Source organism: Diabrotica virgifera, chromosome 5, assembly GCF_917563875.1.
Source record: "Diabrotica virgifera virgifera chromosome 5, PGI_DIABVI_V3a".
Taxonomy (NCBI): Eukaryota; Metazoa; Arthropoda; class Insecta; order Coleoptera; family Chrysomelidae; genus Diabrotica; species Diabrotica virgifera.
Genome location: NC_065447.1, coordinates 232,734,118 through 232,751,043, shown reverse-complemented (window position 1 = coordinate 232,751,043; position 16,926 = coordinate 232,734,118). Strand labels below are relative to the sequence as shown.

Sequence of the window (16,926 nt, the reverse complement as noted above, 5' to 3'; positions counted from 1 at the left end):
AGTGTAGTCATTATTTTCTGTTATAAGTGTTCCTAGGTAAGTGTACTTTTTTACTCTTTCGATCTGCTGGCCCTCTACTATCAAGATTTCGTTAGTATTATGGTTGTTTTTACTAATTTTCATAAACTTCGTCTTTTTGATATTGAGAGAGAGTCCGTACTCCCTACTACACCTTACTATTTTACTCATGAGTCTTTGCAGGTCTTGTAAACTATCGGCTATTATTACTGTATCATCTGCATATCTGATGTTGTTAACTAAGACTCCATTTACTCTTATGCCGACTGTTTCATCTTCCAGAGTTTCTCGCATTACCTCTTCAGAATAAGCGTTAAATAATAGAGGTGATAGTATGCAGCCTTGCCTGACTCCTCTCTTTATTTCCATTTCTTCAGATGTTTCTTTTTCAATTCTTACTATTGCTCGCTGATTGTAATAGAGGTGTGTTATTAGTCTTAAATCTCTTTCATCTAGGTTTTTATTTTTTAGGATTTCCATGAGTCGATCATGTTTTACTTTATCAAACGCCTTATTGTAGTCTATAAAACAGACGTAAAGAGGATGGTTAACATCCAAACATCTCTGTGTCAGCACGTTGAAGGAGAATAATGCCTCTCTGGTACCCATACCATTGCGGAACCCATATTGAGTGTCACTAATATCCAGCTCCAGTTTAGAGTGTATTCTGGCGTGGATAATTTTCAATAGAATTTTCAAGGTATGTGACATTAAGCTTATGGTTCGGTAGTCACTGCATTCTTTTGCATTCACCTTCTTTGGCAAACACACAAAGGCTGATGTCAACATTTCTCTAGGGATGATTCCAGTAGTATAGATAGCGTTGAACAGTTCTACTATTATGTCCAGGTTTTTCTCGTTGACCAACTTTATCAGCTCGCTAGGCAATTCATCTGGACCAGCAGATTTATTGGTTTTCATAGAGTTTATTGCCTGACTAACCTCTGATTTGGTTATCTCTGGGCCTACATCTCCCGTTTGGCTATCTACGGATGTACTAGCTTCTCTCTGGTCATGAAATAGTTCCTCGATATACTCTTTCCATCGTCGTAGTTTTCGTTTTGTCTCCATTATAATATTTCCATTTTTGTCGAGCAATATATTTGAGGTTCTTCTATTTCCTATTCCGGCTAGTTCTTTGACTTTTTTATGTAGGTTGAAGTTGTCATATGTGTTTTGCAGTTCTTCTATTTCTTTACATTTTTCAGAGAAGTAGGTTTCTTTAGCCTCCCTAATTTTTCTTCTTATTTGGTTTTGAAGCTGTTTATAGCGGGTCTTATTAATGGTTTTGTTTTTTCTTCTTTCATTCATCAAGTCTAGAATTTCCTCCGTCATCCAATCTTCTTTCTTACATTTGGTTGTAGTAAGTACTTTCTTACTTGGTTCTAATATAGAGGTTTTGAAGAATTGCCACTGCTGTTCTACGTTGCAATTATTTCCTGGGTTTCTGTCTAGATTTGTGTTGATTTCGTGTTTCAGATTTTCTTTTGTTTCTTCTGACTTTAGTTTCTGTATGTTAAGTTTATTGTTGTTGCGGCTTTTTTGCGTCTTTTTTAGTTGAAGTTGAAACCTAGCAATAAGAAGACTGTGATCAGAGGATACGTCTGCTCCTGGATATGCCTTTACTGCCTGAATTGAGTTTCGATATCTGTGCTTTATTAGGATGTAGTCAATTTGATTTCTGACAATTTTGTGCTCTTTGTCAGCTGGTGATTTCCATGTATACAGGCGTCGCTTAGGTAATTTAAAGAATGTATTTGCGGCTATAACATTATGCTCCTGGCAAAATTCTATTAGGCGATCTCCTCTGTCGTTTCGTTCGCCAAGCCCATATGATCCTACATTAGGGTAGCATTTTCCTTCGCCAATTTTTGCGTTGAAATCACCCATGATCACTGTTATGTCTCTAGATGCTGTGAGATGTAATGTTTTCTGGAGTTCGCTATAAAAGTTTTCTATTTCTTCTTCATTTTTGTCAGCAGTTGGCGCATAAATCTGGATTAGGTTCATTTTTCCATGGGTTGTCAATAACTGCAACATTATTATTCTTTCGGACATCGGAACGAAGCCTGTTACTGATCTCGTTACTTTTTCGCTGAGGATCATAGCAACTCCATATCTGTGTTGGGTGTCGCTGCTTCCAGAGTAATAGATTCGTCCATTGTCTGTATTGAGTTCGCCAGAGCTGACCCATCTTGTATCGCTTATTCCTAATATATCGATATCTAGTCGCATCATCTCTTGCTGTATATTCTTCAGTTTCCCAGGTTCATACATACTTCTTACATTCCATGTAGCGATTTTGTAGGTGGATTTGTATATATTTAGTGAACAGGGATTTCGCTGACTAACGGCCTGGGAAGCCCTGTCGTTACTGTTGTTTCTTCCCCTGCCGAATCTTGGCATCCGAGAACCATGATTAGTAGGTTGTTGGTTGTCATTTCTGTGAGCCATGACGATTTCTAGGGATACTCCATGAGTCTTTAATGCAGTGGTTTCCCGTTGCCTTCTGCATCCTTATACCGTTGACCATTCTGTAGGGTTCATCCGCCTTCGAGACCGATTTCTCAGTCTCAGGACAAAAGAGTGCCCTGCCACTTACCAACTCATCCGCCCGAAGCCGTTGGTCAGTAAGTGGGGGGGATTGCTTATACCGGCAATCATTCGGTGAAGAGTAGGTATGTAGTAGAAAGAAATATAGTGACCCGTCTGCCCTCGGAAACCTAATAGCCATTCGGGGTCGGAAGAACAAGAGGTAGCCAAGAGAGGCCGATAGGAAAGATTAAAGACATTTTACTCAAGATTAGTTGAAAAAGAGTAAAATGTGAAGGCCCTTATGATCCGCCAGGTGCGTTTCATAAGCGTATGAGTATTAATACACTTTGTGTTCCCGCTCATACTTCGGGGTGTTGACTACAGGCTGTATGGCTCGTCCAGCATGCCATAGCATGAAGGATAGGGTGCACGCCATTTTACAATGTAAACACCCCAACTCCATGGCCTCCCCCTCAGTGTTCAGTAAAGAAAGTATTTCACCTGTTGTCAATCTGGTGGTATGGAGACGATATTTATTGTCGTTTTCTGTGCTACTTCGATTGATAACTTATTTTGTTTAAAGTAACAGAATTTAGTGTGTAGACAGTTTCATAGGACAGTTTAGGTATATCTTAACCAACTTCACATCTATAAACAAAAATCTTACATAACCTTCTATAGGACATGAGTTTGACATTTATAGTACAGATAGTTATCTTTGTTTCACACCCTTAACCCTCTAGTGCCCCAGTCCGCCTCAAGGCGGACTGTAATAAATGTTTCCAGACTTACTATTTAAGTATTTTATAGCAAACCCCCTTCTGGATTAGATCGGATAAGGACCCAGCTTTTAAAAATTTGGCCAATCAGACAAATTTTTACGCTGTAATTTTCAGTTTAGAGTAAAATTTGGTAGTAGTACCAAAAAAATTCGGGAACTAGAGACACAAAAAACAGTATAGTCGGTAGTTGTTGTGGTAAATAAATAATATAAGGTTTTCTGTTTTTCAACAGCGCTTTACTGCTAAACTTGACAGTAGCGAAAAAACTAACATAGACAAATAAACTAATGAAGAAAAATGTGTTGAATTTGTTTTCTGTCAAGTTTGTACCAGTGTGTTATGATGTCATTAAATCTATCACGTGCACGCTCCTTGAATTTGACCGTACCAACCTATTGTAAAACTACATCTACCATAATCGATTATATTGTCTCCGATTTCTCACCCCTTGATGTCTGCTCTACAGTTATTAATGCGGGACTATCTGATCATGAAGCAGTGTATACGAAGTTTAACATCTTTAGCAAACCCTCCTCAAAAACCCGACGTTTAGGTAGGATTTTTTCCACCGGGAATTTTCATAAATTCCAAAATTTATGCTTAACTTCTGAGTGGCACTTTCCTTCTATAGGCGTGGACTATAATTTCAGTGTTTTTCTAGATAAGCTTCTCCGCATCTTCAATAAGGCATTTCCTTTAATCCCTATTAAGCCAAAACATCGGAAACCTTGGGTTACGAAAGGTATTCGCATATCAGCCAAGAATATGCGTTCACTACTATACATCAAGAAATTTACTACCAATGTTTCTGTCACTGAATATATCACGAAGTACAGGACAACATATCTAAAACTTGTCAAATCAGCTAAAAAAGCCTATTATCAAAATCGTCTGGGAAGCTCTAAAAGTGTTGCAAAAGAAACTTGGTCTATAATAAACGATCTTCGAAATAAAACTCACACAGCTCAATAATTTTCCCTTCCAAATCCTGAAATTCTAAACGACTACTTCGTTAATGTGAGTAAAAATATAACATCAACTATTTTGCCGCAACAAGATCCCATTTCCTATCACCCTAACTCAAGAAAGGTCTCGAATTCATTCTTTTTAGGACCAGTCGATAACTTTGAACTGATCCAAACAATCAATAGTATCAAAAGCAAATCATCTTGTAGTACTGATGGACTATCTATAAAATTTTTCTCTAATCTCACAGAAAATGTGTTGGAAATCCTCGTCTCTCTAATTAATTATTCCTTCGAAAAAGGTAAATTTCCAGAGTGCCTAAAGACAGCCATTATTATTCCTCTTCATAAGGGTGGTGAAAAATCTGATGCCTGCAACTATAGACCTATTGCCTTACTACCGGTACTCTCCAAAATTATCGAGAGACTCATTAAAACTCGACTTATGTCCTTTATCGTTGATAACAACATTTTATCACAAAATCAATTCGGCTTTTTAACAAATAATTGTACCACTGATGCCATGTTTTCTGTACTACATGAGGTTTACCAAGCACTAAACAATAATCTTTATACTGCCACTGTTTTCTGCGACTATGCCAAAGCTTTTGATTGTGTAAATCACGACATCTTGATTACAAAACTAAATTTCTATGGAATTCGAGGTATTTCTTTAAATTGGTTCCAATCCTACTTGAATAATAGGAAACAACTAGTTAGATCAAATGATACTGACTCCAGTCTCAAAAACATTGTATGTGGAGTACCACAAGGTTCAGTATTGGGTCCTCTTCTGTTCCTTATCTTTATAAATGACATCACTAATTTAAAAATCGGTGGGAAAATTTTTCTTTTTGCTGATGATACCAGTATCACTTTGAGCAAGTCAACTATTGCATCTCTTCATGAAACTATAACTTCGGATCTACTGACGATAAAGACCTGGTCTGACTCTAATTTACTCTCTTTTAACGTAAATAAAACAGTAGCATTATCCTATAAAGGAGCTCTTCAACCTTTGCCTCTTAATAACAGCCAGATCAGTACCGTTAATTCTGAAAAATTTCTTGGTATTTTTTTAGACAGCAACCTCAAATGGTCCCTTCATATCGATTCGTTAAGTAAGAAACTCGCCTCAGCTTACTATGCAATAAGATCTGTCTCAAGGGAACTCAATTTAGCATCTTCTAAAATAACATATTTTTCGTTGTTCGAGTCTCATCTTCGATATGGTCTTCCTTTTTGGGGTTCTAGTACAGCTGCTCAATTTGATGATATTTTTAAATTGCAAAAAAGAGCAATAAGATATCTGTTTGGCCTCAGAAGATCTACACATTGTAGAAGTTACTTCAGAGATCACGGAATTTTAACACTTCCATCTTTATATATTCTAGAAACGGTTTGTTTAATTCGTAAACACCTTCATGTCTTTCCAGCAAGGCCCAATCATCTTTACTCCACCAGAAATTCAATCTTTGACATTTATTTACCGATTCCATCCACTGAGTTAGTAAAGAAATCTATATTATATTCCGCAAAGAAACTGTACAACCATCTTCCGTTACAACTTAAACCTGTAACATCTTTCCCAAAGTTCCGTAAAATGACAAAAGCCTATCTATCTAAAAGACCATACTATTCAATAGAAAAATTTCTTAATGAATAACTAAGAAAATTGGGTTTCATACGCAGTAGCATAAACTTGTCAGTTCGTTATGTATTTTATTATATTTGTTGTAAGTATGTTCAATTTGCAATTTATATAAATTTAGCAATAAATTGTTTTTGTCTTGGCTTTTATATCTTATATTATACTGTACATATTATTGACGATTTATCTTATTTTAGTAAATTGTACTTGTTGTTATTTGTTATTGATATTATGTTTTCTTTTGACTGTATGTAAGCTTTGTCCATAAAATTGTAAAAATTTTCAGTGACAATAAAGCATATTTCTATTCTATTCTATTATTGGTACATACAGCCTCCATGAAGCATCTAACAACAATAACATTAGGTTGATAAACCTAGCGACTTCGCTTAACGTGATCATTGTCAGTACATGTTTTCAGTGAAAAAATATAAACAGAAGGACATCTCCAGATGGCACCACAGTTAATATGATAGACCTTGTTCTTGTAGACTCTCAACACAAAAATCAGACGTAACAAACGTATATGTACTAGCAGAAGAGCCAATGCAGACTTGGGCCACTATCTTGCGGAAAGTAAAACAAGAACTAAAATCTCTATTACCAAAAAAGACAGAGAATCCAAAAATGAAAGAAATAAAATATAGAAATTAAAAGATGATAACAAAAATGCAGGATATAGAAGAACAATAAACAGAAAATTATAAAATCGATAAAAGCATGACGGCATTGGTACAGAATGGGAAATTAGTAAAAACATTATACAAGAAGTTGCAAAAGGGATACTGGAAAGAAAATGAGGAAGGCTGATGTCCTTGCAAGACAAGGCTCGTCATGTTTCCCCTGGGACCAGAACTTACGATTAGAGTACCCTTCAGAACTGGCCAGGATAGACTCAAGGAGCTTCTCTCGTCCTTCCAGGACTATTGTGCTAGTTGTGGAGGTATAACACAGGCCAGGTGTTGTTCTCGAGACAACACCTCCTAATTAATCACACCAGATGCTCTTTGGTTTGGGTCATTATGCCCAAAAGCCACTATACACCTTAACGGCATCTACATACACTTGGATTGGTAGATAACCCAAGGTATCATGTCTCTGTAGGTGCTTAGCACTGTTCGGCGTCCATGAATCCGAGCCAATTGAAGGAGGCATATTTAAGAAAGCTTGAGGCTTTCAATGAACCAACAGGTCTACTAAGGTACTGGACGCCTCGAACCGTAGAATGACCTCAGACTTTGGACTCCTGTTTATCCTAATGAACAATACGTGACTCGGAATAACTGGGTCTCCAGACACGACGAAGCTCTGGTGATTGACGGCCCAGTCCAGATAATATAAAGGGCCCATCTTAATAGGTCTAAGCGTCTGCTCTGAAATAAGCCAGAACTCTGGGTCTATCAAAAACACTTGAAAATCATAAACTTATTGAACTCGAAAAAGACAGTAGACTAACCGGGTTAGTAAAATCCCACCGAATATGCTGCGTATCCTGAAAGAGCAGTTAATAGTATTGTAATATTCAAACGAGCGTTCGTATTTATATATGACTTTATTAATTTATTTATACAAGTTTTCTTTACAAATCTCTAGCTAAAACTAAATTCAAATAAAAGAGCGTTCCACTTAAATAGCAAATAACGTTATTCTCGATCGTTCCAGACTTCGCCACCTCTAGCTATTGTGTGACCTCCCACATACCGCACGTCTCTCTCCGCCGATTCCACGTATATCGTGCTTTCGCCAGAATATTCTCGAGATACAACTGTTTGGAGCTGCTAATTGCGGTCGGTGATTCATTATTTTGCTACAGTATGCAGAAACAAGTTTTAACGAGTAAAATGATGGAAAAAAGTGTTGAGGAAAGTAAAGGGATAGGTAGAGCGATGAAATGGTAGTTACACGTTAAACGTGGGTAATTGGCACAAAACACAAAAGACAGAAATCTATGGAAACAATTGTTTAACAAGCTATTAGCCCCTATGCTTGTAAGACTTTCAATATATTAAAAGGATGCTAAGAAATTCTAGATATGTCTTTAATCAGGAATAAAAGCTATATTGACACGCAAAAAAGATTTAAATTTAAATGTCTTGAATCATTTTAAACAGAAGTTGGTTTGCTTTACGTTTAGTTTGGTTGTGCTTTACAACAGCAGGTCCGTTTGAGAAAATATTTGAATTATGTAAATGATGGTCAATTACGTAATTACTTCACTCTAATCATCGAACTGGCTAAGTTATTTGGAAGAACATCATATAAAATTTAACAAAGAGAGCAATAGTAAACAATATGACTTACCTTGGGTACTGCTCGTCAGTTGATCCCTTCTCTCCCTTATGGCCGCCTGCAGTGCCCTGCACCTGGCAGAACAGTCTTCTAATTGTGCGGCGAGGTTATTCGGTAGACCATTGCCTGCATTAAAAACTATTATAAGAAAAATGCCAAAAGTTCAGTAATGACTTATAACAAACCAATATTTGCAGCTTGTATTCTCGCTTCTTCTAAAGTTCTTTGTAGGGAAGGCAGTTGTTGCTCCAGAGTTCGAAGATTTGACAAGAGTTCTCTGGCTTCAGCAGCACTTCTAGGGCCACTCCATGTTAGTGTAGCTCGTTCGAGACGAGACACTGCCGAAGATGCTTCTTCAAGACTAATAGTCAATTGCTTGAGTTTCTGAAACAAGTAAATACACATCTATAGATAATATATAATAATAGATAATAGAGACCTATTGTCTCTATAGATCAGCTGTACATACAATGGTCATATTAAACAAGTTTTTAGGTCAAGCAGGAAAGAAATATGTCTTCCCTGGCCTCTCTCACCAAACACTCTCCTTTCAATAAACTACTAAAGTAAACCATATATGTATATATCTTATTATTTTGTCAAAATATATTCAGAGCACAACAAGAGAAAAAAAATGAAGACTACAGAAAAATGCTTACCTCACGAACTAGAAAAACTGTAGAGAATTAGCAGACAAATAGAAGAGAAGAAAAGAAGAACTAAAGAAACGAAACCACTTAAATAAGGAACTTAAATATATAGAAAACCTTAACAGAGAGGAAGAATTCAGAACATTCTATAAGAAAGTTAACATCAACAGAAGATAATTCAAGGCAACTACAAACCAATGCAAAAGTCTGAATGGTGACCTATTAATAAAAAGAAAAGATGTATTGAATTGATGGATAGAATACTTTAATTGGGTACTTAATATAGAGGAAGAAGAAAGAGATGAGGTCAGCGGAACAGACGAGAAGAAAGAGGAACTACCAACGATTTTTGACGTTAAAGACGCAGTTAATAAACTAGCCAGAAACAAGTTACCCGGAATAGATAATCTACTCTTCAGAGATTTTTAGAATTCGTCACTCTATCGACCCACGAAGTTTGCAGTTTTCGTCCGTAGCACCACATTTCAAAAACTTCTTCATGGATGTGTCCGATAGAGTTCAAGCTTCCACTCTGTATGCAAAACAGAATTATGTAGCATTTAGTTGACATTTTGTTGTTAGTTTTTAAAACTCGACTTTTAAAAAGAGACTTGTTAATGCATGCTGATCTGGACTTTGCTAAGTTGATATATCTCTACACAGAATGGTTCCATTCGCTATTTACTGGATAAAAAAATCATTAGTTCATTTTATAAAATTAGAAAAAATCGTGAGGGTTGACTAAAAATCAATACTGAAAAACCAATGTTTTCTATTAAACCATCCAATGCATTTAATGATTCAAACAACAAATTAGTTTTAGCTTATAGGTAAATATAAAGAATTACAACCTGGTTATCGATCATCAGCTATTTATACAGGGTGTCCAGAAACTCTACCGACAAACGAAGACAGGAGATTCTTCAGATAATTTTAAGACAATTTAGCTCAATTCGCCTAGTCCGAAAATGCTTCCTAAAGGAGCTAGAGCTCTTTGAAGATGGCTTCTTGTAATTAGTTTTTCTTAAATACCTCCAGAACGCTTCAATTTAGAAAAACGAAAATCGGTACGTATTTTTATCTTCCAGAGATAAATCGATTCCATCCATTGCAAATTTCTAGTACCGATCATAGGCGTCCGTGTTGGGTAGGGCAACGGTTATTTTATCGCATAACTTTTTTGTCTTCAACTTTTAAGCATTTTTGATACTGGATTATTAAATTGTGAGGTATTCTAGCACTAAAAGGTACTCTTGGTTTAAGTCCGTAGGACACACGGTTTTCTAGAAAAATCGAATTGAAAATTTTTCGTTTTTTGAATTTGAATAAAAATTGAAAATATTTTTCAAAAAAAAACGGTGTATTTTATCAACTTAAAGCAAGAGTAACTTTTAGTACTAGAATACCTCATAACTTAATAATCTAGAGTCAAAGATGCTTAAAAATGAAAGAAAAATGTTATGCGATAAAATAACCGTTGACCTACCCAAAACGGACGCATATGACCCGTACTAGAAATTCGCAGTTAATGAAATCGATTCATCTATGAAATATAAATAAACGTACCAGTTTTCAGATTTCTAAATAGTTTTTTTTTGAAATTTTTTTTGGAAATTCAAAAAAAGAAAAATTTTCAAATCGATTCTTCTAGAAAACGGTGTATCCTATCGACCTAAAACAAGAGTACCTTTTAGTTGTAGAATATCTTACAACTTAATAATCCAGAGTCAAAAATGCTTAAAAATTAAAGATAACAAAGTTATGCGATAAAATAATTGTTGCCCTACCCAAAACGGACGCCTATGACCGGTACTAGAAATTCGCAATGCATGGAGTCGATTTATCTGTGGAAGATAAATATGTTTACCAATTTTCGTTTTTCTCAATAGAAGCGTTCTGGAGTTATTTAAGAAAAACTACTTACAAGACGCCATCTTCAAAGAGCTCTAGCTCCTTTAGGAAGCATTTTCGGACTAGGTGAATTGGGTTAAAATATCTTAAAATTATCTGAGGAATCTCCTGTCTTCGTTTGTCGGTAGAGTTTCTAGACACCCTGTATTTAGCTGTTAACTGGTAAAGAGACTCGATAAAATTTGATAAAAAATGTTTTATGCGTCATAAAAATATATTTATTTATGAAATAAGTGGCAGCTCAAGGAAGAACCTTCACTGAAGTCGAAGTGAAACTGACAAATGTCCTGGAAGATTTAGCACTATACTACGATGAAAACGGATGACGTGGTCAGATGCTGGAACTCAACAAGATGCCAAAATACCTCGGCATTTGTCTGGATAGATCTGTGACTTATCGATATCAGTGTCAAGATGTCAAGAAAAAAAAAATAATGTGTGTGTACTTTGTACGCACGTAAGAAGTTATACTTCTATTATAATATAATATAACTTCATATTATGATTTCAAGGAAATGAATATACATATCTACTTTAAACAGTTTTTTGAATTGTATTTAAATATTAAACTAATTTTAGAAAGAACAAAAAGAATACCAAAAATAAAAAAAAAATGATATGACTTTGTCCGGATTTGAACAAGGGACCTCTCGATCCCTAGACGAATGCTCTACCGATCAGCTGCCACCGCTTTTGTATTCAGTCGATCATTTCTCGGACATAATTACAATCACGGTGACAGATACATTAATTGAAAATAAACATTTTCAATAATACTTATTAGGAGGAAGACAAATCCACAGACATAAAAATTATAACAAATATATTTACTAAAAACACTAATAATATATTCTTTTCACGTACACCTTATTTGCGCTACGTAACTTAAGAGATGTAGCGACTAATACCATACTGTCGGTGCGCGCATGCGGCAGGAGATGTAAAAATTCATCCTCGTGCCTAAAGAAGTACAACTTCAAAAAGTAAGTGCCAGAAATAATATCATCCGCAAACTAACTAATACAAATTGGAGAGCACAACCATACACTCTCCGCCTTAGAATTATGTTCTTCGGCCGCGGAGTTTGGAGCACCAGTGTGAGCAAACTCTGCTCACGCAAAGAACGTCGACATGGCTCTAAATGAAACGGTTCGTATAATATCGGGTTGCCTGAAACTGACACCTATTGAAGACTTCTACTCCATAGTTGGATTCGCTCCACCATCCATTAGGAGACAGCTCACGTCATAGGTAGAACGAAAGAAGCAGGAGATGGATCGAAGACACCCCTTGTATGATCACCAGATTCAGCCAAGTAAAGGAAAAAAAATGAAGATCCCTCCTCGAAGCGCCAATACACATTTGCCACAATACACCACAACACATTTTTCCCCCTCAGAGGAAATGATACCGTAACAAGTGGCGAGGTTCAGAATAGTCACCATCTACTATCATTCACAGAGATGAGAAAGACCTGCATAGAAATGAGAAAGATCTAATTTTAGCAAATGACGTGGCCATCTATGTGGTCAACCATTGGAAGCACAGAATTTAAAGTTGTTGAAGTTCCGGAAACGGAAAGTAAGTAATAAATACGTTATATCAATGTTCATAATATTTTCTACGCATATAAATATATACTTACGATAGAATTCTGTTCAAATCTGGCAGCTAACTGATCGCTCTTATCAATGAGAGCATTCCACTTGTCGGACAACTTCACCAATTCCCTTCTCAAATTCCTCGCTAATTCACCAGCAGGATCTCCGGCTACAAATTGTCTAGCGCTTCTCAAACTGCTCTCTACCAGCGGTCGCTTATCTTCCAGTTGTTGCCTAAAAGCTCGGTGGTCGTCTTGCCTAGCCGCCAGACCTAGTTCTGTGTCCTTTCTGATGACCCACTCGGTAAGTTCTCGTAAAGAAAGTAACAAAGCGTTCCAATAGTCAGCGTTGTGCTCTAGCCGGTTTCTGAGATCTGAGGTTCGAGTACAAAGAGCCTAAAAAATATAATAAAATAATAATAAAAAGTGCTAACATTGTCATAAAACACGAAAAGCGTGTAAACATCGAGACAAAAAGAAATCCGGCAGGAGTAGCGTAAGAAAATTAAGGCGAGCTAAGGAAAATACTACACAAAAATTAACAACGAATTGATAAACTCACAGCAATTAATATATACCTTTAAGCTATATAAAGGTAATTAGAAATGCCACACCTACAAAAGATATATACAGTCAGCATTTATATCCAGTTTGTAAAAAAGGTTTTTTTTTACAAAAAAACTATTAAAAAAAGCTGCTTATAAAAAATATGAAAATAATATATTTTAAATAACATACAGTAAATAAGTTAATTCATACGGGTAATAAGACCGTTATGTGCGTCAATGGTGAACATAAAACTCTTTAATTGTATGTCAAAAAATGTACAATAAATACCTCTTAAAACCCACCAAATTTCATTTGTATACCTTAACCGATTTTAGAGCAATAAATAAATAGTCAGTTTGTAAGAAAAATGTCAACATCCCGTATCTCGGAAACGAAGCGTTTGCGGACATACGTTTATAAAGCAAACTGTCATTATTTTTTCATGCAGAATTACCCCTTAAAGTTTGCCATACTTATTTAAAAATACCCGTTGTATTGATGAAAAACATGGCTAGCTGTTAAAGTACCAAACTTTTTTATTATTCAACATAAGCGAAGGAATCAAAAAACATAATGTTAAGAAAACATGAGGCTATAGTTGGGTTTTAATTTCAGTATTTTATAAATGCTTGAATATTCCACAGGGACACTCCAACTTTAAGAAAAAAATCACAGTTTGATTGGTACACCCGGTATACAATGACAATTGGACGGGATTCTGCAGAAACGAACCAAACCACAAATATGTATTTTTCCTATTAACAGTCTCATAGGTTGTAAAATACCCCGTAGATACTTGTGCAGAAAATAACCAAGCCACATACGATATATACCGTTCTCTATGAGCGAAAGAACCAACCAACATTATCGTTGCAGCATGACAGCGTTCTGCAGAAAAGATCCATATGTTAGACCAGGGCGCATCTGTAAAAATATTAGTACATTTGGACGTTGAGAGGTGACTCATATTTTTTTTTGCAGAAATTGCTTGAAAAGAACTCATATAATAATATTTGAGTTATCCTCCCGCTCAAAAAGGTCCGGAACATTGTTTAAATAATCAAAATGTCAAAAAATGAAGGAAAAATTCGATTTTTTTCTTCATTTTTTGATTATAACTTTAAAAGTATTTATTTCCGAGAAAAGTTGTACTAACATAAAAGTTGCGTAATTAAATTTCCTACAATATAGAATTGGTTAAGAATTTAAAAAATAGTCACCCTTGTTGCAAAATAGCAATAATTGCGAAAAAACCATACAAAAACAAGTATTCGCATTTTACGTTTTTCGATCATTTATGCTACACTTAGGACCTTCATATTTCACCCAGAAAAACTTTATGATACAGTAAAACAATACTGTAAATTTCATTAAGATCGGTTCAATAGATTTTGCAATCCAGCTTTCACAAAAAAATTCATTTTTTCAAAATATTACAGAACTGAAAATAAAACAGATAGCAAGTTGAATTTTTTTTGCATATATAAGTGTACTGTAGCTTTCATTTGCAATTTGCAAAATTAAAATCGATTAACTACCACGGCGTCAGGAATTTTTTTAAATAAACATTAATTATTGGTGCTACGCGCAGGACAGTCGATAGTTTGCTCTGATTGGGCATTCCAATGACCTTTGATAATGATTGATACATTTTAATTTTTATTACATTTCGATATAAATAAATCAATTTGTTTATTGCAAAATAAAAACACATACTCTATCCTTTGAAATAACCCTTTTTTTATCAAAAACTTTCTTTGTTCATATATTTTAACTTAGAGAATACAAGTTTATTATTTTTAAACATATGCAATTGTTTAAACAATATTTCACAAACAATAATAAAATTAGTTTGATTTTTGTAGAATTAAAATATTAAAATACAACAAAATATAGAGTAAGAAAATAATATATTAGATAAAGATTGGAAGAAATTTTGGTGGAAATCAACTTGTGTGAATCGAACACCGCTGTCCTGCGCGTAGCACCAAAAATTAATGTTTATTTAAAAAAATTCCTGACGCCGTGGTAATTAATCTATTTTAATTTTGCAAATTGCAAACGAAAGGTACAGTACACTTCTATAAGCAAAAAAAAATCAACTTGCTATCTGCTTTATTTTCAGTCCAGCAACATTTTAAAAAATAATTTTTTTTTGCGAAAGCTGGATTGCAAAATTTATTTTGCAAAATCTATTAAACCGATCTTAATGAAATTTACAGTGTTATTTTACTATATCATAAAGTTTTTCTGGGTAAAATATGAAGGTCCTAAGTTTAGCATAAATGGTTGAAAAACGTAAAATGCGAATACTTGTTTTTGTAAGGTTTTTTTCGCAATTATTGCTATTTTGCAACAAGGGTGACTATTTTTTAAATTTTTAACCAATTCTATATTCTAGAAAATTTAATTACGCAACTTTTATGTCAATTCAACTTTTCTCAGAAATGAATAGTTTTAAAGTTATAATCAAAAAACCAATAAAAAAATCAAATTTTTCCTTCATATTTTGATATTTTGATTATTTAAATGTTCCGGACCATTTTGAGTGGGAGGATAACTCAAATATTATTATTTGAGTTATTTTCAAGCAATTCCTGCAAAAAAATTGAGTCACCTCTCAACGTCCATCTCAAAACAGATGCGCCCTGGACTATGTGGGTTGGTTCCTTTATGCAAATTCACTTAAGTTATTTTGCACAAGGGAACCAAGCTACAAAAGTGGATTTTTTTAAAACAACTGTTTTCTTGAATTCACGGGACTTCCAGAACAAATTATTAAATGTCAGTAATTTCATATTAACATTTTTTTAGATTATACGCCTGATTATGTAAGTCAATAATGGAAAATAAATGTTTGTTAACTTTGAATTCACATAAGTTGTTTTGCAGAAGGGAACCAAGCCACAAAAGTGGACTTTTTTTAAAACAACTGTTTTCTTGAATTCAGGGACTTCCAGATTTTGAAATCGAACAAATTATTAAATCCCAGTAATTTCATATTAACATTTTTTATATTATACGCCTGATTATGTATGTATCTCAATAATGGAAAATAATTGCTTGTTCACTTTGAATTCACTTAAGGTTGTTTTGCAGAAGGGAACCAAGCCACAAAAGTGGATTTTTTTGGAAAACAACTGTTTTCTTGAATCAAACAGATATCAAACATACAGGGTGGGTGAGTTTTTAGTGCGGGATCGGTCGATAACTCCATTATGGTATAAAATATCGAGAAAAGTTATTTAAAAAAAATGTAGGCAATGATATTCTCCACGCTTGGAAAATATGTCCATTTCTACAGGGTGATCAGTAACTGCGTGGTATATCAAACATATAATTTTTTAAATGGGACACCCTATATATTTTTTCATATTTATATTCCACTCATAATTCTTGTTCATATAATATATGGTTTTGCATCACTATACAGAGTATTTAACAAGTTATGACCATTTTTATTTCGAAATCACTATGAGATTAACACCCTGTATATAAAAAAGTAATTCGTAGACAATAATTTGTTTTATGTAATAAGATAAACAATATACTGTAGTTTTTAAATTAAGTCCAATTCACATCATTGACGAATATTTGTATACAGGGTGAACTACAAAACCAAATTACGATTTTCTCTATTTTTTTAAATGGATCACAGTATATTTTATTTTTCAACATTATTGTATTTAATATACTCTTTCATTTTTATATAGCATTCCCTATATCTAAACTGATTACTTTCCGAGATATTTTTAGTTTTCTTCAAATTTCGGGAATACATTCAATTTTTCTAGTAGAAATAAGTTAGTATTGAGTGATAATTAAACAAAATTATTTTTATTAGATAAATAACTAACACAAAATATAAACCATACCAATGTGCAGTGAATATACCAATAAATGTGATATTAAGAAATTATCATATTTCCTTAATATACAAGAATCGTAAAATTCCTACAAAAAAAAACTTTGTATT

General features: G+C 34.3%; 1 protein-coding gene across 2 annotated transcripts in view; it reads right to left on the bottom strand.

Moving 5' to 3' along the window:
- Positions 1-16,926, bottom strand: part of LOC126884726 (dystrophin) — a 95,400-nt gene that overhangs the window by 58,709 nt on the left and 19,765 nt on the right. Inside the window, exons 4-6 of one of the 2 annotated variants that reach the window (XM_050650855.1) lie at positions 12,447-12,797; positions 8,426-8,624; positions 8,253-8,378 (exon numbers count right to left, since the gene is read on the bottom strand). In XM_050650855.1, the coding sequence (XP_050506812.1) occupies positions 8,253-8,378; positions 8,426-8,624; positions 12,447-12,797 (676 nt within the window). The remainder of the gene's footprint in view (positions 1-8,252; positions 8,379-8,425; positions 8,625-12,446; positions 12,798-16,926) is intronic. The other variant, XM_050650856.1, reaches the window with a different exon arrangement.